Here is a 26659-nt window from a genome sequence, read left to right on the forward strand (position 1 = left end):
TTGGCGATGAGGTAGCACCACCTCTTGCATGCCGCGGCGCACCGGAACAGGGCGGCAACGTCGACGTGCATCACGACCTCGAAGAGCACATCGTCCGGGAAAAGAATAGGAGGCGCAGGCATGTCTTCATCTTCTTTAGCTATTGTGTGTATGTATACAGTCCAGATGAGGTTGGTCAGCGAGACACGACTGCATGAGCAGGACTCGTTTTCTACTCCTTCTCCGGCTCGGACTCGATCATCTTACAGCAAAGCATGCGTTGTTAGCTTTCTATTTTGCGTACGAATCCAGAAGAAATTCAACAGTTCACGTTTGTTTTTCTATTTTGCCACCGATAATCGTACGGACCGGCTAGGGACCAGGTGACTGAATTTACAATGAACCCTGATAAGTGCCATACGTGTGCCACGAACAAATGGCAATTCCAAACGTTTTTTATGGCAATTTTTGTGATGTGAGGATGTCAACTTTAGTTGTCAAGCATGACAACTTTCTTTTCGGATGACAAGTTTCAGTTTTTTCTTGGATTAGTTTTTTTCTCTTTAGATAACAACTTTAGTTGTAAGAAACATCAAGACCGGATTGCTTCGTGTCACACATGTGACACTTATCACATATGTTTACAATTTGGGTCAGTTATTCCTTTGAACAATCAGCTAAGCAGTGTCTGGTTTTGAAGAACACCATAGGAGCTTTTGTTCTGTATATCCACCTAACTCCAATGGAATCAAGATGCCACTATGATTTTTTTACTTTTGTGGGTCCTAATCAATTGATTCGCTAATGGCCTTGGATATTTGAAAATGCCCTTCTCATATGTATGATGTAGGTCAGAGCACGTGAGTTGGTCAGGCACACCAGAATAAAATAAGAACGAATTTTGTAGATAGCTATCATTATTGATGTGTTCAAAAGGTGTGACAGTGACAACTAGTGGGCAAAAGGTATCATTAACGTGGCATATATGTCTAACTTTCAACATGCTGATTAGTATTGCACATCTAAGTGCACTTACATTTAGCAAGAAGACATAGAAATGGCAATCTTGTTCTGCTTGAGCATGTATTGTTAATTGTGCACCTCACTATAGTTTGTCGGATAGTAAAGTTATTCCATCAGTCGTTTCAACTTGGCTGCCTCCTTTGTCTCTCATAGAGATTCTTTTAGCCCACTTACTTGGCTGCCTCCTTTTGTCTCAAATAGAGATTCTTTTAGTCCACTTGCCTGCTGTTCTCTGAATCATCCCAATCATGCTCAAACATAGTACATGTTAAATATCCCTTCATTTCACCGGCAAATCAGCACCTAGATTAGATACCTTAGTTTCAACTTCCAAGCATGGAGGAGCCCCTTGTTGACAAGACAGGAGAGGAGAGCCTGGTAGTGATTGAGGTGAAGAAGCAGTTGTACCTTGCCGGGCCTCTCATCGTCGGAAGCCTCCTACAGGATGTGGTCCAAATGATATCTGTCATGTTTGTGGGTCATCTCGGCGAACTCGCTCTCTCAAGTGCCTCGATCGCAACCTCCTTCGCCGGTGTAACTGGCTTCAGCTTGTTGGTATGACAATATTTTCCCTTTTCAATAGATCGATGCACCAATTTAATTGGACCTCCTGGACATCATCATCAACTTGAATGCTTGCATTGAATTTCAGTCCGGCATGTCGAGCAGCTTGGACACGCTGTGTGGGCAAGCCTTTGGAGCAAAGCAGCACCATCTTCTTGGCATCTACAAGCAGAGGGCAATCGTTGTGCTCACTCCGGTGAGCGTCGTGGTTGCCGTAATCTGGGAATACACCGGTCAGATCCTTCTGTTGTTTGGACAGGACCATGAGATTGCCATGGAAGCAGGGAGCTACATCCGATGGTTGATTCCGTCGTTGTTTGTCTATGGTCCGCTGCAGTGCCATGTCCGATTCCTGCAGACGCAGAACATGGTCCTACCGGTGATGCTGAGCTCGGGCGTCACAGCACTGAACCACATCTTGGTTTGCTGGCTGCTGGTCTACAAGCTTGGTCTGGGCAACAAGGGTGCTGCCTTGGCCAATACAATCTCCTACCTCACGAATGTGTCCATCTTGGCTCTCTACATCAGGCTCTCCCCGTCTTGTAAGAGCACATGGACGGGGTTGTCGACGGAGGCATTTCGCGACATCCTCGGTTTCTTGAGGCTTGCCGTCCCATCTGCGCTCATGGTTTGGTGAGTTTGATGTCTATATGCTATATGTCGCAAGTGCAAATTTGCCATCTCCAGTTGATTGATTTAAGTAATTCCATCTGACATACATATATTTTTACACGAGCAGCTGGGAGTGGTGGTCGTTTGAGCTCCTGGTACTTGTTTCCGGATTTCTTCCAAATCCTAAACTTGAGGCATCAGTACTGTCAATCAGGTGAGGCCGTGAGGCGACATATTCAAGCATGGCTTATTTCATTTCATACTACTTGGTTTGCTAGTTTCCCTTTTTTGATAGTAACATGCAGTTGAATTTCTTGCAGTTTGAATACTATCTCGTTGGTATTCAGGGTCCCATATGGGCTTAGTGCAGCTATAAGGTCAGCTCAAACTCATACACCTTTAAGTATTATACAAACTAGAAGCTGATATGTATCAAATCCTTTATCTACGTACGTAGCACCCGTGTGTCAAATGAGCTGGGTGCTGGGCGACCGGATGCTGCCCGTTTGGCGACCCAGGTGATCATGGTCCTAGGTATTGTGTCAAGCGTATCGGTTTCTCTTGCTATAGTTTTGGTGCGCAATCTATGGGGGTATGCATACAGCAACGACAAGGAAGTGGTGGAGTACATTTCCAGAATTATGCCAATTATTGCTGTGGCATTCTTGTTTGATGACATGCAATGTGTTCTTTCAGGTAAATAGATACAAATGAAATGCTGCTAATTCACAGAAAGCAAATTATTATAAATATTATGCTGGAAATATGCGACTTTATTAATAAGCATATTTTTGCAGGTATTGTTAGGGGCTGTGGCTTCCAGAAGATTGGTTCCTATGTCAATCTCAGTGCGTACTACATCGTGGGCATCCCAGCGGCTTTATGTTTTGCCTTTGTGTACCATCTTGGTGGAGTGGTAATCACTAGTACCATTTTACTACCCTTATATATGGCCACATCATAAACTGCTACTTACAAAAGGCTGCAGTTTTACTTGTAGTATTTCTCACTTGACATGACGAAACCTCGATATTAAATATGTTAGGGGCTGTGGATGGGAATAACCTGCGCACTTGTCGTCCAGACAGTGTTGTTCATGTCCATTACTCTGCGTACCAACTGGGATAAAGAAGTAAGATGACTAAATATTATCTGTTTTGTTGGCTTATCATTCATCTTACTGCATGCATGTCCCTTTTTTTAACCTGTGTTGTTGCTTAATTTGGTAGGCTTTGAAGGCCAGGGATAGGGTCTCAATTACTTCCCTACCTCTAGACTTGGCGCCATGATAACACACACAAGATGCACATTTTTCCCTGGCAGTGAGATGTGCAGGGAAAGAAGGAAACAACAAAGAATTTGTCGAAAAAACGGTGTTTCGTCGCCATGTTACCTCCAACATGTGTCACTCCTTCACCGAAATAATAAAAATGTTTATTAACTGGAACCCACCGTATATATGGGTGTGGGTATTTACGAAACTAGTTTCTTCACAGGAGAATAGAATGGCTAGAAAAGTGGAAACTATAGAAAGAACATGGCATCAAAGACAATTCAATGTGGAAAAGACGTTAATGCCGATAGTGGGAGGTGTTCACTTGTATTTTAGCAAAGCGATGAAGGGGTGAGATGTTTCTTTTTTGTTCAGCTTGAAGGAGCTACTCCTTTCAAGAGAACAGGGCCCACCTTTCAGGGTTGTTTGATACACTGCTCCGTGACACTATGCTTATTTACTTTGACATATGTAATAAGACCCATTTAAATTTGTCCGTTTGAATAAATGTCCTGTTTTAAATTTTACATGTTTCCCTCTATAATCTCACATCTACAATGACCGTTTAATCCTTGCCATATCTCTCCTCTCTCCTCTCCTCTCTCTAATGTCACCTGCAATGACCATTTTTACCACCACCCTTTGTTTCTCTGTTCTCTTGCTAAGTGTTCACGTGACTTTATTTGCATCTGAATATCATGTTTTAATGCTGCCAAATATTACCATCAGTGGCGGAGCCAGAAAAAATCAATTGAGGGGGCCGAGTGATGGTGAATCAGGTTGGGAGGGCCAAACCATTGAAAGATAGACATTTAGCAGCAACTAATGACTAATTTTACACTATTCACAAGCAAATTATCGACAAATCTTGCATGTTAGAGCATCTCCAGCCGCGCCCCCAATAGGCCCTTCCCAGGTGATTTTTTCGTGCCGGCGCCCAAAAATCGGCCCAATCGCGCCCCCAGGAGCCTCTTTTTTGCCGGTTCAGGACGAAACTGGCGCTAGCGGACCCAGGCCGAACCCGGCGCGCTGGGGGACCCGGGGGTGCCGGGGCGAGCGATTTTGGCGCGAAAGAGCCGCGGGCCTGCCGAGTCAGCGACGCGCGCCTGGTCTTCCCTTAGAACGCCTCAGTTTCCCGCGGGGAATCAATGGCAAGATTCCTCACGGGCGGCGCGTCACGAGCGGCGCGGCGACGCCTCCACTCCCGCCACGCGTACACATGGCGCAGGGCTATAAAACCAGCGCCTTCCCCTCGCCTCTGGACACACCAGCCCGAGCCCAAACCAGCCGCCGAACTCTGCCTCTCTCCCCGTCCGCTGCCGAGCTCTGCCTCTCTCCCCGTCCGCCGGCGTTCATCCCCTTCCCTCTCTCCCCAAGCCCAAAGCAATGGCCGATCGATTCCCCGGCAGTGCGGCGGCGGCCAACGGCTTCAGCCGCCACTCACTCCACGAGTGGGAGGCCTACCTCTTCTTCGAGGCCAACATCCCGGTGCCGCCGGACATGCGCGCCGGGCCGACGGGGTGGAGGCTCAGCAACGGGGGCGTCCCCATCCCCCCGGTGCCCGACGTCGACACGAGCCCCGCCATCTTCGCCGCCGAGGTTGATCGTGTGCGGGCGTCCCTGACAGAGGACAGCGCGCCCTCCCCCAGTACGCCGCCGAAAACCACGCGTCGTGGGCGGCGTACTTCCAGCGCCGGTAGGCGCAGCGGCTGGCGTCCACCAACGGGGCGCCGGTGGTGGGCAGCGTCAAGAACAGCGAGGGGCGCCGCGTATGGTGGGGCGCCCCCGGCCACACGCTCCACGAGGTGCTCCAGTACCTCGAGGGCGGCAATGACCCGCCGCTGGCATACCCTGCCGCGGCGGCCGCCCCGGTCCCCCGCCGGAGCGCCGGGCAATGGATGCCCAGGAGGTTCGGCTCCTCCTCGTCTTCCTCCTCTCACTCCTCCTCCCGCTCTTCTTCCCATTCCTCTGGCTCGCCGGCGGTGTTCGGCGTCAAGGCCGAGCCCGCATCGGAGACGCCGCTCGGCAGCGCACCCGCAGCGCCGGCATCGTCATCAAGGAGGGCGGTAGGCGCACCTCCTGTTGGGGAACGTTGCAGAAAACAAAAATTTTCCTACGGTTTCACCAGGATCCATCTAGGAGTTCATCTAGCAACGAGTGATTAGATGCATCTACGTACCTTGTAGATCGCGAGCGGAAGCGTTCAAAGAACGGGGATGATGTAGTCGAACACGACGTGATTCAAATCACCGGTGATCTTAGCACCGAACGGACGGAGCCTCCGCGTTCAACACACGTACGGAACGGATGACGTCTCCTCCTTTCTTGATCAAGCAAGGGGGGAGGAGAGGTTGATGAAGATCCAGCAGCACGACGGCGTGGTGGTGGATGCAGGGCGTCACAGTAGCAGGGCTTCGCCTATACTACGAGAGAGAGACGTAATGGGGAGAGAGGGAAGCACCAAAGGCTGAGGTATAAAGTCCCTCCTCTCCCCCACTATATATAGGAGGGCCAAGGGGGGGTGGTGCGCAGCCTAGGAGATCCAATCTCCTAGGTGCGGTGGCCAGGGGAGGTTTCCCTCCCCCCCAAGGCACTCAGGGGTGCCTTCCACTAGTGGAACTCCTCCCCCATGGAAACCCTAGGCGCATGGGCCTATAGGGGCTGGTGCCCTTGGCCCATATAGGCCAAGGCGCACCCCCTACAGCCCATGTGGCCCCCCGGGATAGGTGGCCCCACCCGGTGGGCCCCCGGGACCCCTCCGGTGGTCCCGGTACAATACCGATAACCCCGAAACTTGTCCTGATGGCCGAAACAGCACTTCCTATATATAATTCTTTACCTCCGGACCATTCCGGAACTCCTCGTGACGTCCGGGATCTCATCCGGGACTCCGAACAACATTCGGATTACTGCATACACATATCTTCATAACCCTAGCGTCACCGAACCTTAAGTGTGTAGACCCTACGGGTTTGGGAGACAAGCAGACATGACCGAGACGACTCTCCGGTCAATAACCAACAGCGGGATCTGGATACCCATGATGGCTCCCACATGCTCCACGATGATCTCATCGGATGAACCACGATGTCGAGGATTAATCAACCCCGTATACAATTCCCTTTGTCAATCGGTATGTTACTTGCCCGAGACTCGATCGTTGGTATCCCAATACCTTGTTCAATCTCGTTACCGGCAAGTCACTTTACTCGTACCGTAATGCATGATCCCTTGATCAACCACTTGGTCACCTTGAGCTCATAATGATGATGCATTACCGAGTGGGCCCAGTGATACCTCTCCGTTATCCGGAGTGACAAATCCCAGTCTCGATCCGTGTCAACCCAACAGACACTTTCGGAGATACCTGTAATGCACCTTTATAGTCACCCAGTTACGTTGTGACGTTTGATACACCCAAAGCACTCCTACGGTATCCGGGAGTTACACGATCTCATGGTCAAAGGAAAAGATACTTGACATTGGAAAAGCTCTAGCAAACGAACTACACGATCTTTGTACTATGCTTAGGATTGGGTCTTGTCCATCACATCATTCTCCTAATGATGTGATCCCGTTATCAATGACATCCAATGTCCATAGCCAGGAAATCATGACTATCTGTTGATCAACGAGCTAGTCAACTAGAGGCTTACTAGGGACATATTATGGTCTATGTATTCACACGTGTATTACGATTTCCGGATAATACAGTTATAGCATGAATAAAGACAATTATCATGAACAAAGAAATATAATAATAATGCTTTTATTATTGCCTCTAGGGCATATTTCCAACAGTCTCCCACTTGCACTAGAGTCAATAATCTAGTTACATTGTGATGAATCGAACACCCATGGAATTCTGGTGTTGATCATGCTTTGCCCTAGGGAGAGGTTTAGTCAACGGATCTGCTATATTCAGGTCTGTATGTACTTTACAAATCTCTATGTCTCCATCTTGAACATTTTCACGAATGGAGTTGAAGCGACGCTTGATGTGCCTTGTCTTCTTGTGAAACCTGGGCTCCTTGGCAAGTGCAATAGCTCCAGTGTTGTCACAAAAGAGTTTGATTGGCCCCGACGCATTGGGTATGACTCCTAGGTCGGTGATGAACTCCTTCACCCATATTGCTTCATGTGCTGCCTCCGAGGCTGCCATGTACTCCGCTTCACATGTAGATCCTGCCACGACGCTCTGTTTGCAGCTGCACCAGCTCACTGCTCCACCATTCAACATATACACGTATCCGGTTTGTGACTTAGAGTCATCCAGATCTGTGTCGAAGCTAGCATCGACGTAACCCTTTACGACGAGCTCTTCGTCACCTCCATAAACGAGAAACATTTCCTTAGTCCTTTTCAGGTACTTCAGGATATTCTTGACCGCTGTCCAGTGTTCCTTGCCGGGATTACTTTGGTACCTTCCTACCAAACTTACGGCAAGGTTTACATCAGGTCTGGTACACAGCATGGCATACATAATAGAACCTATGGCTGAGGCATAGGGGATGACACTCATCTCTTCTATCTCTTCTGCCGTGGTCGGACATTGAGCTGAGCTCAATTTCATACCTTGCAAAAGGCAAGAACCCTTTCTTGGACTGATCCATTTTGAACTTCTTCAAAATCTTATCAAGGTATGTGCTTTGTGAAAGACCTATGAGGCGTCTTGATCTATCTCTGTAGATCTTGATGCCTAATATATAAGCAGCTTCTCCAAGGTCCTTCATTGAAAAACTTTTATTCAAGTAGGCCTTGATGTTGTCCAAGAGTTCTATATCATTTCCCATCAAAAGTATGTCATCTACATATAGTATGAGAAATGCTACAGAGCTCCCACTCACTTTCTTGTAAACGCAGGCTTCTCCATAAGTCTGCGTAAACCCAAACGCTTTGATCATCTCATCAAAGCGAATGTTCCAACTCCGAGATGCTTGCACCAGCCCATAAATCGAGCGTTGGAGCTTGCACACCTTGTCAGCATTCTTAGGATCGACAAAACCTTCCGGCTGCATCATATACAATTCTTCCTTAAGGAAACCATTAAGGAATGCCGTTTTGACGTCCATTTGCCATATTTCATAATCGTAGAATGCGGCAACTGCTAACATGATTCGGACGGACTTCAGCTTCGCTACCGGTGAGAAAGTCTCATCGTAGTCAACCCCTTGAACTTGTCGATAACCCTTAGCGACCAGTCGAGCTTTATAGATGGTCACATTACCATCCTCGTCTGTCTTCTTCTTAAAGATCCATTTATTTTCTATGGCTCGCCGTTCAACGGGCAAGTCAGTCAAAGTCCATACTTCGTTTTCATACATGGATCCTATCTCGGATTTCATGGCTTCTAGCCATTTGTCGGAATTCGGGCCCACCATCGCTTCTTCATAGTTCGAAGGTTCACTGTTGTCTAACAACATGATTTCCAAGACAGGGTTGCCGTACCACTCTGGTGCGGAACGTGTCCTTGTGGACCTTCGAATTTCAGTAGGAGCTTGATCAGAAGTATCTTGATCATCATTAATAACTTCCTCTCTAGTCGGTGCAGGTGCCTCAGGAACATTTTCTTGAGTTGTGCCATTTACCGGTTCAAGAGGCAATACTTCATCAAGTTCTACTTTCCTCCCACTTACTTCTTTCGAGAGAAACTCTTTCTCTAGAAAGGATCCATTCCTGGCAACAAAGATCTTGCCTTCGGATCTGAGGTAGAAGGTATACCCATAAGTTTCTTTAGGGTATCCTATGAAGACGCATTTTTCCGACTTGGGTTCGAGCTTTTCAGGTTGAAGTTTCTTGACATAAGCATCGCATCCCCAAACTTTTAGAAACGACAGCTTAGGTTTCTTCCCAAACCATAATTCATACGGTGTCGTCTCAACGGATTTCGACGGTGCCCTATTTAAAGTGAATGCGGCAGTCTCTAAAGCATAGCCCCAAAAAGATAGCGGTAAATCGGCAAGAGACATCATAGATCGCACCATATCTAATAAAGTGCGATTACGACGTTCGGACACACCATTACGCTGAGGTGTTCCAGGCGGCGTGAGTTGTGAAACTATTCCACATTTTCTTAAGTGTGTGCCAAATTCGTGACTCAAGTATTCTCCTCCACGATCTGATCGTAGAAACTTGATTTTCCTGTCACGTTGATTCTCAACTTCACTCTGAAATTCCTTGAACTTTTCAAAGGTTTCAGACTTGTGTTTCATTAGGTAGACATACCCATATCTACTTAAGTCATCAGTGAGGGTGAGAACATAACGATAGCCACCGCGAGCCTCAACACTCATTGGACCGCACACATCAGTATGTATGATTTCCAACAAGTTGGTTGCTCGCTCCATTGTTCCTGAGAACGGAGTCTTGGTCATTTTACCCATGAGGCATGGTTCGCACGTGTCAAATGATTCGTAATCAAGAGACTCTAAAAGTCCATCAGCATGGAGCTTCTTCATGCGTTTGACACCTATGTGACCAAGGCGGCAGTGCCACAAGTATGTGGGACTATCATTATCAATCTTACATCTTTTGGTACTCACACTATGAACATGTGTAGTATTATGCTCGAGATGTATTAAGAATAAACCATTCACCATCGGAGCATGACCATAAAACATATCTCTCATATACATAGAACAACCATTATTCTTGGATTTAAATGAGTAGCCATCTCGAATTAAACGAGATCCTGATACAATGTTCATGCTCAAAGCTGGCACTAAATAACAATTATTAAGGTTTAAAATTAATCCCGAAGGTAAATGTAGAGGTAGCGTGCCGACGGCGATCACATTGACCTTGGAACCATTCCCGACTCGCATCGTCACCTCGTCCTTCGTCAGTCTCCGCTTATTCCGCAGCTCCTGTTTTGAGTTACAAATGTGAGCAACCGCACCGGTATCAAATACCCAGGAGCTACTACGAATACTGGTAAGGTACACATCAATTACATGTATATCACATATACCTTTCGTTTTGCCGGCCTTCTTGTCCGCTAAGTACTTGGGGCAGTTCCGCTTCCAGTGACCACTTCCCTTGCAATAAAAGCACTCAGTCTCGGGCTTGGGTCCATTCTTTGGCTTCTTCCCGGCAGCTTGCTTACCGGGCGCGGCAACTCCCTTGCCATCCTTCTTGAAGTTCTTCTTACCCTTGCCTTTCTTGAACTTAGTGGTTTTATTCACCATCAACACTTGATGTTCCTTTTTGCAAATAATTCGGGAATGGTCTTTTCCATCCCCTGCATATTGAAGTTCATCACAAAGCTCTTGTAGCTCGGTGGAAGCGACTGGAGGATTCTGTCAATGACCGTGTCATCCGGGAGATTAACTCCCAGCTGAGTCAAGCGGTTATGTAACCCAGACATAGTGAGTATGTGCTCACTGACAGAACTGTTTTCCTCCATCTTACAGCTGAAGAATTTGTCGGAGACTTCATATCTCTCGACCCGGGCATGAGCTTGAAAAACCATTTTCAGCTCTTCGAACATCTCATATGCTCCATGTCTCTCAAAACGCTTTTGGAGCCCCGGCTCAAAGCTGTAAAGCATGCCGCACTGAACAAGGGAGTAGTCATCAACACGTGTCTGCCAAGCGTTCATAACGTCTTGGTTCTGTGGGACGGGTTGAGGACTACGTTGGCCATTTGATCTACAAGACATATTGTAAAGATTTTAGACTAAGTTCATGATAATTAAGTTCATCTAATCAAATTATACAATGAACTCCCACTTAGATAGACATCCCTCTAGTAATCTAAGTATAACATGATCCGAGTTAACTAGGCCGTGTCCAATCATCACGTGAGACGGACTAGTCAACATCGGTGAACATCTTCATGTTGATCGTATCTTCTATATGACTCATGCTCGACCTTTCGGTCTTCTGTGTTCCGAGGCCATGTCTGTACATGCTAGGCTCGTCAAGTCAGCCTAAGTGTTTGCATGTGTAAATCTGTCTTACACCCGTTGTATGTGAATGTTAGAATCTAACACCCGATCATCACGTGGTGCTTCGAAACAACATACTGTCGCAACGGTGCACAGTTAGGGGGAACACTTTCTTGAAATTATTATGAGGGATCATCTTATTTACTATCGTCGTTCTAAGTAAACAAGATGCAAAACATGATAAACATCACATGCAATCAAATAATAATAGTGACATGATATGGCCAATATCACATAGCTCCTTTGATCTCCATCTTGGGGCTCCATGATCACCTTGTCACCGGCATGACACCATGATCTCCATCATCATGATCTCCATCATCGTGTCTCCATGAAGTTGCTCGCCAACTATTACTTCTACTACTATGGCTAACGCGTTTAGCAATAAAGTAAAGTAATTTACATGGCGTTTCTCAATGACACGCAGGTCATACAAAAATAAAGACAACTCCTATGGCTCCTGCCGGTTGTCATACTCATCGACATGCAAGTCGTGATTCCTATTACAATAGCATGAACATCTCATACATCACATATATATCATTCATCATTCATCACAACTTTGGCCATATCATATCACAAAGCACTTGCTGCAAAAACAAGTTAGACGTATTCTAATTGTTGTTGCAAGTTTTACGTGGCTGAAATAGGGTTCTAGCAAGAACGTTTTCTTACCTACGTGAAAGCCACAACGTGATTTGTCAACTTCTATTTACCCTTCATAAGGACCCTTTTCATCGAATCCGCTCCAACTAAAGTGGGAGAGACAGACACCCGCCAGCCACCTTATGCAACTTGTGCATGTTAGTCGGTGGAACCGGTTTCACGTAAGCGTACGTGTAAGGTTGGTCTGGGCCGCTTCATCCCACAATACCGCTGAAGAAAGATAAGACTAGTAGCGGCAAGAAAGTTGACAACATCTACGCCCACAACAAATTGTGTTCTACTTGTGCAAGAGAACTACGCATAGACCTAACTCTGATACCACTGTTGGAGCACGTTGCAGAAAACAAAAAATTTCCTACGGTTTCACAAAGATCCATCTATGATTTCATCTAGCAACGAGTGATCGGATTGCATCTACATACCTTTGCAGATCACACGCGAAAGCGTTCAAAGAACGGGGATGAGGAAGGCGTACTCGACGTGATCCAAATCACCGGAGATCCTAGCGCCGAACGGACGGCACCTCCGCGTTCAACACACGTACGGTCAGCGTGACGTCTCCTTCTTCTTGATCCAGCAAGGAGGAAGGAGAGGTTGAGGAAGATGGCTCCAGCAGCAGCACGACGGCGTGGTGGTGGTCGAGCTGCAGTACTCCGGCAGGGCTTCGCCAAGCACTATGGAGGAGGAGGATGTGTTGGAGAGGGAGAGGGAGGCACCAAAGGCGTGGGGGGAGAAGTCCTCCATCTCCCCACTATATATAGGAGGGCCAAGGGGGGGGGCGCCGGCCCTAGGAGATCCAATCTCCTAGGGGGGTGCGGCCAAGGGAGGAATCCCTCCTCCCCAAGGCACCTAGGAGGTGCCTTCCCCCTTTGGGACTCTTCCCTTCCTTGAACCCTAGGCGCATGGGCCTCTTGGGGCTGGTGCCCTTGTCCCATATAGGCCAAGGCGCACCCCCTACAGCCCATGTGGCCCCCCGGGGCAGGTGGCCCCACCCGGTGGACCCCCGGGACACTTCCGGTGGTCCCCGTACAATACCGGTGACCCCGAAACTTGTCCCGATGCCCGAAATAGCACTTCCTATATATAATTCTTTACCTCCGGACCATTCCGGAACTCCTCGTGACGTCCGAGATCTCATCCGGGACTCCGAACAACATTCGGGTTACTGCATATACATATCCCTACAACCCTAGCGTCACCGAACCTTAAGTGTGTAGACCCTACGGGTTCGGGAGACATGTAGACATGACCGAGACGACTCTCCGGCCAATAACCAACAGCGGGATCTGGATACCCATGTTGGCTCCCACATGCTCCTCGATGATCTCATCGGATGAACCACGATGTCGAGGATTCAATCAACCCCGCATACAATTCCCTTCGTCAATCGGTATGTTACTTGCCCGAGATCCGATCGTCGGTATCCCAATACCTCGTTCAATCTCGTTACCGGCAAGTCACTTTACTCGTACCGTAACGCATGATCCCGTGACCAGACACTTGGTCACTTTGAGCTCATTATGATGATGCATTACAGAGTGAGCCCAGTGATACCTCTCCGTCATACGGAGTGACAAATCCCAGTCTTGATCCGTGTCAACCCAACAGACACTTTCGGAAATACCCGTAGTATACCTTTGTAGTCACCCAGTTACGTTGTGACGTTTGGTACACCCAAAGCACTCCTACGGTATCCGGGAGTTACACGATCTCATGGTCTAAGGAAAAGATACTTGACATTGGAAAACTCTAGCAAACGAACTATACGATCTTGTGCTATGTTTAGGATTGGGTCTTGTCCATCACATCATTCTCCTAATGATGTGATCTCGTTATCAATGACATCCAATGTCCATAGTCAGGAAACCATGACTATCTATTGATCAACGAGCTAGTCAACTAGAGGCTTACTAGGGACATGTTGGTGTCTATTATTCACACATGTATTACGATTTCCGGATAACACAATTATAGCATGAATAAAGACAATTATCATGAACAAGGAAATATAATAATAATGCTTTTATTATTGCCTCTAGGGCATATTTCCAACAACAATCTCTTTCGAAGTATCAGGGTTTTGGACGAAAACTCATCTGTTGGAACAAGCATTTCATTTTTTTTGAACTTATTACAACTCCAGACTTCTTGTGTGTTAAAAATGCACCATTCAAAGCCACATCATCAATTTTCAACCCTTTCTGACATCATTTGTTATTTTTCATGCATTTACTGATTTGTTTTTGAGCTATAAGACCCTCAAATTTAAAAGCATTTCAAATGAACTCTGAAAAGGTTGAAACTTGGCATGGTATCATCATTTCACCCACATAGCATGTGCAAAAAGTTGAGAGGGTTACGGCAAAAACTGGATGCACTTCGTGTACAAAACGGACAATCTCTTTCGAAGTATCAGGGTTTCATACGGAAACTCATCTGTTACAACAGGCATTTCATTTTTCTGAACTTATTTGAACTCCAGACTTCTTGTATATTCAAAATGCACCAGTCAAAGCCACATCATCAATTTTCAACCCTTTCAGACTTCATTTGTTATTATTCATGCATTTACTATTTTTTGAGCTATAAGACCCTGAAATTGAAAAGCACTGCAAAATGAAATCTGAAAAGGTTGAAACTTGGCATGGCATCATCATTTCACCCGCATAGCATGTGCAAAAAAGTAGAGAGGGTTACGGCAAAAACCGGATGCACTTCGTGTACAAAACGGACAATCTCTTTCGAAGTATCATCAGGGTTTCATACGGAAACTCGTCTGTTACAACAGGCATTTCATTTCTTCACATGTACCTGTAGTGATATTCCATATCAAAGGCATCATCATAATAGTCGTGGAGAGAAAGTCTTCACTTTTTCTTCGCTTCTCTCCTTTGCTTATTGCGCCGTAACCATGGATAATCTTCATCGTTTAACAGGGTGCTTGGATCAGCCTTTACTTTGAAGGGAGGAATTTCATGAAACTTCTCATAATCTTCGGACATGTCTGTCTTGCCCTCCACTCCCGCGATGTCTCTTTTTCCTGAAAGAACAATGTGGCGCTTTGGCTCATCGTATGATGTGTTCGCTTCCTTATCTTTTCTTTTTCTCGGTTTGGTAGACATGTCCTTCACATAGAAAACCTGCGCCACATCATTGGCTAGGACGAACGGTTCGTCTATGTACCCAACATTGTTCAAATCCACTATTGTCATTTCGTACTGTGGGTCTACCTGTACCCCGCCTCCTGACAGATTGACCCATTTGCACTTAAACAAAGGGACCTTAAAATCATGTCCGTAGTCAAGTTCCCATATGTCCACTATGTAACCATAATATGTGTCCTTTCCCCTCTTGGTTACCGCATCAAAGCGTACACCGCTATTTTGGTTGGTGCTCTTTTGATCTTGGGCGATCGTGTAAAATGTATTCCCATTTATCTCGTATCCTTTGTAAGTCAATACAGTCGAAGATGGTCCCCTGGACAACGAGTACAACTCATCACAAACAATTGTCACCTCTGAGACGTGTTTCCAACCAATTGCCAAAAGTCCTGATGTGTTCACATGTAATCTAGTCATCACACTGCTCCGGGTGTTTGGAGCGCAGACTGTTCTTGACTTCTTCGACATACAGGGTCACTAAGGCAGAGTTCTGTAGAACTGTGTAGTGTTCTTGAGACCAAGAATGCCTGTCCCTGCATAATATTGAGTCCCCTCCAAGCATGCCTTTTCCAGTCAGTCTCCCCTATACCGCGATTTAGGGAGACCAATCTTATTAAGGCCAGGAATGAAGTCAACACAAAATCCAATGACATCCTTTGTTTGATGGCCCATGGAGATGCTTCCTTCTGTCCTAGCGCGGTTACAGACATATTTCTTTAGGAATCCCATGAACCTCTCAAAGGAGAACATATTGTTTAGAAATACGGGGCCCAGAATGACAATCTCATCGACTAGATGAACTAGGACGTGCGTCATGATATTCAAGAAGGATGGTGGGAATACCAGCTCGAAACTGACAAGACATTGCGCCACATCACTCCTTAGCCTTGGTATGATTTCTGGATCGATCACCTTCTGAGAGATTGCATTGAGGAATGCACATACCTTCTCAATGGCTAATCGGACGTTTTCCGATATAAGCCCCCTCAATGGAACCGGAAGCAGTTGCGTCATAATCACGTGGCAGTCATGAGACTTTAGGTTCTGGAACTTTTTTCTCTAGCATACTTATTATTCCCTTTATATTCAACGAGAAGCCAGACGGGACCTTCATACTGAGCAGGCGTTCAAAGAATATTTCCTTCTCTTCTTTGGTAAGAGCGTAGCTGGCAGGACCTTCATACTGCTTTGGAGGCATGCCGTCTTTTTCGTGCAAACGTTGCAGGTCCTCCCGTGCCTCTGGTGTATCTTTTGTCTTCCCATGCACGCCCAAGAAGCCTAGCAGGTTCACGCAAAGGTTCTTTGTCACGTGCATCATGTCGATTGAATAGCGGACCTCTAGGTCTTTCCAGTAGGGTAGGTCCCAAAATATAGATTTCTTCTTACACATGGGTGCGCGTCCCTCAGCGTCATTCGGAACAGATAGTCCGCCAGGACCCTTTCCAAATATTTTGTGTAAATCATTGACCATAGAAGGTACGTGATCACCGGTACGCATGGCGGCTTCTTCCGGTGATCTGCCTCGCCTTTGAAATGCTTGTCTTTCTTTCGACATTGATGGTTGATCGGAAGAAATCGACGATGGCCCAGGTACACATTCTTCCTGCATTTGTCCAGGTATATACTTTTGGTGTCAGCTAAACAGTGCATGCATGCGTGGTATCCCTTGTTTGTCTGTCCTGAAAGGTTACTGAGAGCAGGCCAATCGTTGATGGTTACAAACAGCAACGCATGTAGGTCAAATTCCTCCTGTTTGTGATCATCCCACACACGTACACATTTTCCAATCCACAGCTGTAAAAGTTCTTCAACTAATGGCCTTAGGTACACATCAATGTCGTTGCCGGGTTGCTTAGGGCCTTGGATGAGAACTGGCATCATAATGAACTTCCGCTTCATGCACATCCAAGGAGGAAGGTTGTACATACATAGAGTCACGGGCCAGGTGCTGTGATTGTTGCTCTGCTCCCCGAAAGGATTAATGCCATCCGCGCTTAAACCAAACCATACGTTCCTTGGGTCACCTGCAAACTCAGCCTGGTACTTCCTCTCGATTTTTCTCCACTGCAACCCGTCAGCAGGTGCTCTCAACTTCCCGTCTTTCTTACAGTCCTCACTGTGCCATCGCATCAACTTGGCATGCTCTTTGTTTCTGAATAGTCGTTTCAACCATGGTATTATAGGATCATACCACATCACTTTCGCAGGAACCCTCTTCCTAGGGGGCTCACCGTCAACATCACCAGGGTCATCTCATCTGATCTTATACCGCAATGCACCGCATACTGGGCATGCTTTCAAATCCTCATACGCACCGCGGTAGAGGATGCAGTCATTAGGGCATGCATGTATCGTCTGCACCTCCAATCCTAGAGGGCATACGACCTTCTTTGCTGCGTACGTACTGTCGGGCAATTCGTTATCCTTTGGAAGATTCTTCTTCAATATTTTCAGTAACTTATCAAATCCTTTGTCAGGCACAGCATTCTCTGCCTTCCACTGCAGCAATTCCAGTACGGTACGGAGCTTTGTGTTGCCATCTTCGCAATTGGGGTACAACCCTTTTTGTGATCCTCTAACATGCGTTCGAACTTTAGCTTCTCCTTTTGACTTTCGCACTGTCTCCTTGCATCAACAATGACCCGGCGGAGATCATCATCGGGCACAATATTGTCTGGTTCCTCTTGATCTTCAGCAGCTTCCCCCGTTGCAGCATCACCATACTCCGGGGGCACATAGTTGGCATTGTCCTCTTCTTCTTCGCTGTCTTCCATCATAACCCCTATTTCTCCGTGACATTATAGCGTGGCATGAAACCCTTATAAAGCAGGTGGCTGTGAATGATTTTCCGGTCAGAGTAAGACTTCGTATTCCCACATACAGGGCATGGATAGCACATAAAACCATTCTGCTTGTTTGGCTCAGCCACTTCAAGAAAATTATGCACGCCCTTAACGTACTCGGAGGTGTGTCTGTCATCGTACATCCATTGCCGGTTCATCTGCGTGCATTATATATAATTAAGTGTGTCAAAAACCATTACATAACATCATGGATAGATAAGTGACCAAATTAATAGAAGTTCATCATCACATTAAAACCAAAGTACATACATAGTTCTCATTGAACAACATATAGCTATCCAGAGCATCTAATTAAACCATACATTGAAACTATGTAAAACATTTCAATGCAACAACAAATGCGATCATAATCGCAACCAAGGTAACAATTGATCCAACGGCATAATGATACCAAGCCTCGGTATGAATGGCATATTTTCTAATCTTTCTAATCTTCAAACGCATTGCGTCCATCTTGATCTTGTGATCATCGACGACATCCGTAACATGCAACTCCAATATCATCTTCTCCTCCTCAATTTTTTTTATTTTTTCCTTCAAGTAATTGTTTTCTCCTTCAACTAAATTTAACCTCTCGACAATAGGGTCGGTTGGAATTTCCGGTTCACATACCTCCTAGATAAATAAAATCTATGTCACATTGGTCGCCATAATTGTCATAAACAATAAATGAACCAAATAGTTATAAAAGATAATATATACCACATCTGAATCATAGACAGGACGAGGGCCGACGGGGGCGGATAGCGAAACCATCGCACTATATAATAACAAGCAATAATAAAAGTAAGAAAATTAGACAAGTATCTATCTAAAGTAAGAATTTTTTCTTTCAGAAAGAAGATAAGAACAAGAGGCTCACCAGGGTGGTGCCGGCGACAAGATCGGCATGGGCGATCGACGGCAGTGAGGACGGGGACGGGACGTGACGGACCGGTAAACCTAGACAAATCTCAGGGAAAATGGAGCTTGGAGGTCGAGCTTCGAGAGGAGAAAGCTTAACTAGTGTGTTTCGGGCATTTCATCGAACACCTCATGTGCATAGGAGGTGAGCTAGAGCACCACAAAGCTCTCCCCTCGCTGGCCAGAAAAAATAGAGCACTGTGGAGTGCTCTGCTGCAGCGATGGGGTATATATAGGCCAAATGGAGTCCAAATGCAACGAAATTTTACGGAGATTTTTTTATGGACCAGAAGACACCCAATGGGCCAAGGCTGCGCCTGGGGGTGCTTCGAGGGGAGCACAACTCACCAGGGTGTGCCAGGAGGCCCAGGCGCGCCCTGGTGGGTTGCGCCCACCTCGGGTGTCCCCCGGACCGCCTCTTTGCTCTATAAATACCCCAATATTCCAAAAACCCTAGGAGAGTCGACGAAAATCAATTCCAGTCGCCGCAGAGTCCAGAACTACCAGATCCAATCTAGACACCATCACGGAGGGGTTCACCACTTCCATTGGTGCCTCTCCGATGATGCGTGAGTAGTTCTTTGTACACCTTCGAGTCAGTAGTTAGTATCTAGATGGCTTCCTCTCTTTCGTTGGATTCTCAATACAATGGTCTCTTGGAGATCCATATGATGTAACTCTTTTTGCGGTGTGTTTGTTGGGATCGGATGAACTTTGAGTTTATGATCAGATCTATCTTTTTATATCCATGAAATTATTTGAGTTTCTTTGATCTCTTATATGCATGATTTCTTATAGCCTCGTATTTCTTCTCCAATATTTGGGTTTTGTTTGGCCAACTTGATCTATTTATCTTGCAATGGGAAGAGCTGCTTTGTAGTGGGTTCGATCTTACGGTGCTTGATCCCAGTGACAGAAGGGGAACCGACATGTATGTATCATTGCTACTAAGGATAAAACGGTGGGGTCTATCTCTACATTGATAGATCTTGTCTACATCATGCCATCGTTCTTATTGCATTACTCTGTTTTCCCATGAACTTAATACACTAGATGCATGTTGGATAGCGGTCGATGTGTGGAGTAATAGTAGTAGATGCAGGCAGGAGTCGGTCTACTAATATTGGACATGATGCCTATATAATGATCATTTCCTGGATATCGTCATGATTATTTCAAGTTCTATCAATTGCCCAACAGTAATTTGTTTACCCACCGTTTGCTATTTTTCTCGAGAGAAGCCACTAGTGAAACTTACGGCCCACGGGTCTCTTTCTCATATTATTTGCCTTTGCGATCTACTTTTCCTTTGCTTTTATTTTCAGATCCATTAAACCAAAAATACAAAAATACCTTGCTGCATTTTATTCTTATTTATTTTATTTGATGTTCGATTATCAGTCTACTACAATTTTATTCACGTCTATTTGCCTGTCTTGAGGCGCGTTACCCGAAAGGGATCGACAACCCCTTTAATACGTCGGGTTGCGAGTATTTGTTATTTGTGTGAAGGGGCTGTTTACATTGTGTTGCTTGGTTCTCCTACTTGTTCGATAACCTTGATTTCATCACTGAGGGAAATACCTACCGCTGGTGTGCTACATCATCCCTTCCTCTTTGGGAAAATACCGACGTAGCTTCAAGCCGCAATCACGTAGCCGGGCTGGGCCCTGGGGCTAGTGAGCGGTAGCGCCATGCTCAAGCGCGGCACCATCAGCGGCGCCCAAGCGGCCCTTGACGCGCTTGAAGGGGACCTCCTGGCGGAGGAGGTGCGCATCACGCAGGAGCACACACGCCTCACGGAGGGGTGGCACCAGCTGAACGTGGCTGTGAAGCTGAGCCACCGCCAAGATAAAGCCGCGCAGGAAGGAGCGTGACCGGATCATGAAGGACGCCAAGGAGGTCTTCACGAGGGCGCTTGAGGAGGTCACAGAGGCCGAGCAGAGGCGCGATGACGCTGAGGCCCTTGAGAAGGTCCTCCAGGAGCAGGCTGCCCGTAGGGGGTTGGAACTCCAGTCACGGGAGGAGGCCGTCGCAGCCCTTGAGAGGCAGCTCGCCCCCGGGAGGGGGAGCTCTCCAGGAACAAGGAGGCCGCCGACTCCCGCGGAGCCAGCTCGCTTCTCGTGAGGAAGGGCTGGAAAAGCGCGAGGAGACCATCACCAAGCGTGAGGAGGCCGTCACCACCCGTGAGAAGGATGTCGAGATGTGGGAGCGGGAGGCATCGTTGACCGCCTCGGAGCAGGAGGTTGAGCGCGAGCGCCTAGCAACGTGGAACCGCCACATGGCAAACGTCCAGCCTACTTATGACGCCCGCGCGGCCAAAGCAAACTTCCAGCTCGCGGAGCGGCGGACGAAGTTCAAGGCGGACACCGAAGCCAAGGTGATAACCCACAAGTATAGGGGATCAATTGTAGCCTCTTTCGATAAGTAAGAGTGTCGAACCCAACGAGGAGCTAAAGGTAGAACAAATATTCCCTCAAGTTCTATCGACAACGGATACAAGTCTACGCACGCTTGACGTTCGCTTTACCTAAAACAAGTATGAAACTAGAAGTACTTTGTAGGTGTTTTTGGGTAAGCTTGCAAGAAAGTAAAGAGCACGTAAATAAAAGCTAGGGGTTGTTTAGATAAAGACACAACTAAATTAGTTTTAGTGGAGAGCTTTTGTCAACAAGAAAGTTATTTGTCCCTAGGCAATCGATAACTAGACCGGTAATCATTATTGCAATTTTATTTGAGGGAGAGGCATAAGCTAACATACTTTCTCTACTTGGATCATATGCACTTTTGATTGGAACTCTAGCAAGCATCCGCAACTACTAAAGATTCATTAAGGTAAAACCCAACCATAGCATTAAAGTATCAAGTCCCCTTTATCCCATACGCAAACAACCTACTTACTCGGGTCTGTGCTTCTGTCACTCACGACCCACCATAAGCAAATCATAAACATATTGCAAACCCTACAGTGGGAATCCCTCACGCTTGCGCGACACGGAGAGCACCATAGGACAGCACCAATAATAAAACATACAACTCAAACCAATCACGATCATCAAATAGCCATTAGGACAAAACAGATCTACTCAAACATCATAGGATAGCCATACATCATTGGGAAATAATATATAGCGTTGAGCACCATGTTTAAGTAGATATTACAGCGGGTAAGAGAGAGGTTACACCGCTGCATAGAGGGGGGAAGAGTTGGTGATGATGGCGGTGGAGTTGTTGGTGAAGATGACGGTGATGATGATGGCCCCCGGTGGCACTCCGGCGCCACCGAAAGAAAGGGGGAGTAAGCCCCCCTCCTTCTTCTTCTTCCTTGACCTTCTCCCTAGATGACAGAAGGGTTTCCCCTCTGGTCCATGGTCTCCATGGCGTGGGAGGGGCGAGAGCCCCTCTGAGATTGGATCTATCTCTCTGTTTCTGCGTTCTGTGCTGGCTCTGTTTCACCGTTTTGTGTATATATGAAGATCCGTAACTCCGATTGGCCTGAAACCTTCGCCGTGATTTTTTTCCAAATATTAGCTTTCTTGTGGCAAAAGAAGAGCGTCAACCGCCTTACGGTGGGCTCATGAGGGTAGGGGCGCGCCCCCCTACCTCGTGACCACCTCGGACACTGGTTCGCATTGATTTTCCTTCCAGATTTTCCATATTTTCCAAAAATAAGCTCCGTCCATTTTTATCCCGTTTGGACTCCGTTTGATATGGATATTCTGCGAAACCAAAAACATGCAACAGACAGGAACTGGCACTGGGCACTGGATCAATATGTTAGTCCCAAAAATAGTATAAAAAGTTGCCAAAAAGTATATGGAAGTTGTAGAATATTGGCATGGAACAATCAAAAATTATAGATACGACGGAGATGTATCAGCATCCCCAAGCTTAATTCATGCTCGTCCTCGAGTAGGTAAATGATAAAAAATATAATTTTTGATGTGGAATGCTACCTAGCATAATCTTGATCATATGTCTAATCATGGCATGAATATTAAGACACGAGTGATTCAAAGCAATAGTCTATCCTTTGACATAAAAAAATAACACTTCAAGCATACCAACCAAGCAATTATGTCTTATTGAAATAACATAGCCAAAGAAAGCTCATCCCTACAAAATCATATAGTCTAGCTATGCTCCATCTTCACCACGCAAAGCATTCACATCATGCACAACCCTGATGACAAGCCAAGCAATTGTTTCATACTTTTGACGTTTCTCAAACCTTTTCAACTTTCACGCAATACATGAGCGTGAGCCATGGACATAGCACTATGGGTGGAATAGAATATGATGGTGGGGGTTATGTGGAGAAGACAAAAAAGGAGAAAGTCTCACATCAACTAGGCGTATCAACGGGCTATGGAGATGCCCATTAATAGCTATCAATGTGAGGAGTAGGGATTGCCATGCAACAGATGCACTAGAGCTATAAGTGTATGAAACCTCAAACTGAAAATAAGTGGGTGTGCATCCAACTTGCTTGCTCATGAAGACCTAGGGCATTTGAGGAAGCCCATCGTTGGAATATACAAGCCAAGTTCTATAATGAAAATTCCCACTAGTATATGAAAGTGATAACTCAAGAGACTCTCTATATGAAGGATCATGGTGCTACTCTGAAGCACAAGTGTGGTAAAAGGATAGTAACATTGCCCCTTCTCTCTTTTTCTCTCATTTTTTTTATTTTTTTTTATTTTTTTGTTGGGCTTCTTTGCCTCTTTTTTGTTTTTGGGCTTCTTTGGCCTCTTCTATTTTTTGTAAAGTCCGGAGTCTCATCCCGACTTATGAGGGAATCATAGTCTCCATCATCCTTTCCTCACTGGGGCAATGCTCTAATAATTATGATCATCACACTTTTATTTACTTACAACTCAATATTACAACTCGATATCTAGAACAAAGATATGACTCTATATGAATGCCTCCGGTGGTGTACCGGGATGTGCAATGATCTAGCATAGCAATGACATCAAAAAATGGACAAGCCATGAAAACATCATGCTAGCTATCTTACGATCATGCAAAGCAATATGACGATAAATTCTCAAGTCATGTATATGATGATGATGGAAGTTGCATGGCAATATATCTCGGAATGGCTATGGAAATGCCATAACAGGTAGGTATGGTGGCTGTTTTGAGGAAGATATAAGGAGGTTTATGTGTGACAGAGCGTATCGTATCACGGGGTTTGGATGCACCGGCGAAGTTTGCACCAACTCTCGAGGTGAGAAACGGCAATGCACGGTACCGAAGAGGCTAGCAATGATGGAAGGGTGAGAGTGCGTATAATCCATGGACTCAACATTAGTCATAAAGAACTCACATACTTATTACAAAAATCTATTAGTCATCAAAACAAAGTACTACGCGCATGCTCCTAGGGGGATAGATTGGTACGAAAAGACCATCGCTCGTCCCCGACCGCCACTCATAAGGAAGACAATCAATAAACACCTCATGCTCCGACTTTGTTACATAACGGTTCACCATACGTGCATGCTACGGGACTTGCAAACCTCAACACAAGTATTTCTCAATTTCACAATTACTCAACTAGCACGACTCTAATATCACCATCTTTATATCGCAAAACTATTGCAAGGAATCAAACATATCATATTCAGCGATCTACAAGTTTTATGTAGGATTTTATGACTAACCATGTGAATGACCAGTTCGTGTCATCTCTCTAAATATATATAAGTGAAGCAAGAGAGTTTAATTCTTTCTACAAAAGATATGCCCACGCTCTAACAAATATAAGTGAAGCAAAAGAGCATTCTACAAATGGCGGTTGTCTATGTGAAGAGAAACAGGCAATCCAAACTTCAAAAGATAAAAGTGAAGCATATGAAGCATTCTATAAAGCCATACTCAAAAGACATAAGTGAAGTGCAAAGAGCATTCTATAAATGAACCAAGGACTATCTCATACCAGCATGGTGCATAAAAGAAAAATGAAAACTAAAGCAAAAGACGCTCCAAGATTGCACATATCGCATGAACGAAACGAATCCGAAAACATACCGATATTTGTTGAAGAAAGAGGGGATGCCTTCCCAGCATCCCCAAGCTTAGACGCTTGAGTCTCCTTGAATATTTAATTGGGGTGCCTCGGTCATCCCCAAGCTTGAGCTCTTGCCTCTCTTCCTTCTTCTCACATCGAAACCTTCTCAATCATCGAACACATCATCCACACAAAACTTCAACAGAAAACTTGGTAAGATCCGTTAGTATAATAAAGCAAATCACTACTCTAATTACTGTTGCAAACCAATTCATATTTTGTTTTTGCATTGTTTCTACGGTAATATAGCTTTTCCATGGCTTAATCCACTGATATAAATCGATAGTTTCATCAAAAAAAGCAAACTATGCATCAAAAACAGAATCTGTCTAAAACAGAACAGTCTGTAGAAATCTGAACATTCACCATACTTCTGATACTTGAACAATTCTGCCAAAATTATGAAAAATAAACAATTTGTACAGAAAGACAGTGCAAAAAGAGTCAGAACCATTTGACGTACCAGCAAAAAATTAAAATTCGCGCACTACAGCCAAAGTTTCTGTCCTGCACCGTACAAACCAACAAGCATTGTAAACATCCTAAAGGCAAACCTTGGCACATTATTTTTATAATACAATGGAATTGTACAAGGTGATAGTTATTTTTGATGAAAAGTTTCTGTAATCAAGATTCACAAAGTTGCCGTGAGCATGAACAAAGTTCAAGGCTAGCTCCCACTTCAACAATGCTTGTCTCTATCACTTTCACTTTCCTTTTTGAAAAAGTTTTGGGTTCCCCTCTTTATTTTTGTTGTTTTTAAACTATAAGAAAGCACTCAACAGAAATAAATGACTCTCTAAAACTTCCGGGTTGTCTCCCTGGCAGCGCTTTCTTTAAAGCCATTAAGCTAGGCATATAGTGCTCAAGTAGTGAATCCACCCGGATCCCAAGGTATATCAAAGCCAATTTTAATTAACAATGATTTGTAATTTAGTAGTGAGCACAAAGCAACATATATCATGTAATGACGAAGTCTAACTCTCTTCCTATGCATTGGCATGTCATAAAAGAACAATTCATGCACACATAGTAAAGGCCAATGCATAGTATAAACAGTTTCTTGCAATTTTATTGTATTGGAAGCATAGAGAGGTGGAGATATAGTTCCTCTCTCATAATAATTGCAAGTAGGAGCAGCAAGCACATGCATATTATATTCATCAAAATCATCATGTACAACGGTAAAAGGCAACCCATCAATATAATCCTTAATAAGTGCAAACTTCTCCGATATAGTGTAGTCGGGAGAATTCAGAAAGATAGTAGGACTATCATGCGTGGGTGCAATAGCAACAATTTCATCCATAACATAAGTAACTATAGCAAGTTCATCTCCATAAGCATAATTCATATTGGCATCTTGGCCACAAGCATAGCAAGCATCATCAAAAAGGGATATTTCAAAAGAATCAATGGGATCATAACAGTCATCATAGCAATCATCCTTCGGTAAGCACGAAGGGGAATTAAACAATGTATGAGTTGAAGAGTTACTCTCATTAGAAGGTGGGCACGGGTGATCAATCCGCTCTTCCTCCTTTTGTTCTTCGCTCTCCTCATCATCTTTTTCATCCAATGGGCTCA

The 26659-nt window shown here is 45.4% G+C and overlaps 1 protein-coding gene across 1 annotated transcript; it reads left to right on the plus strand.

The window, feature by feature from the left end:
- Window positions 1–1265: 1265 nt before the first annotated feature.
- Window positions 1266–3978, plus strand: LOC125527612 (protein DETOXIFICATION 16-like). Its single transcript, XM_087534668.1, has 8 exons — window positions 1266–1557; window positions 1655–2199; window positions 2306–2392; window positions 2499–2555; window positions 2636–2874; window positions 2976–3094; window positions 3224–3310; window positions 3408–3978. The coding sequence occupies exons 1-8, from the start codon at window positions 1339–1341 to the stop codon at window positions 3465–3467; spliced, it is 1413 nt and encodes a 470-aa protein (XP_087390794.1). The 5' UTR covers window positions 1266–1338; the 3' UTR covers window positions 3468–3978.
- The last annotated feature ends 22681 nt before the right edge of the window (window positions 3979–26659 follow it).

Source organism: Triticum urartu, chromosome 7A, assembly GCF_056163025.1.
Source record: "Triticum urartu cultivar PI428250 chromosome 7A, HENAU_Tu73, whole genome shotgun sequence".
NCBI lineage: Eukaryota > Viridiplantae > Streptophyta > Magnoliopsida > Poales > Poaceae > Triticum > Triticum urartu.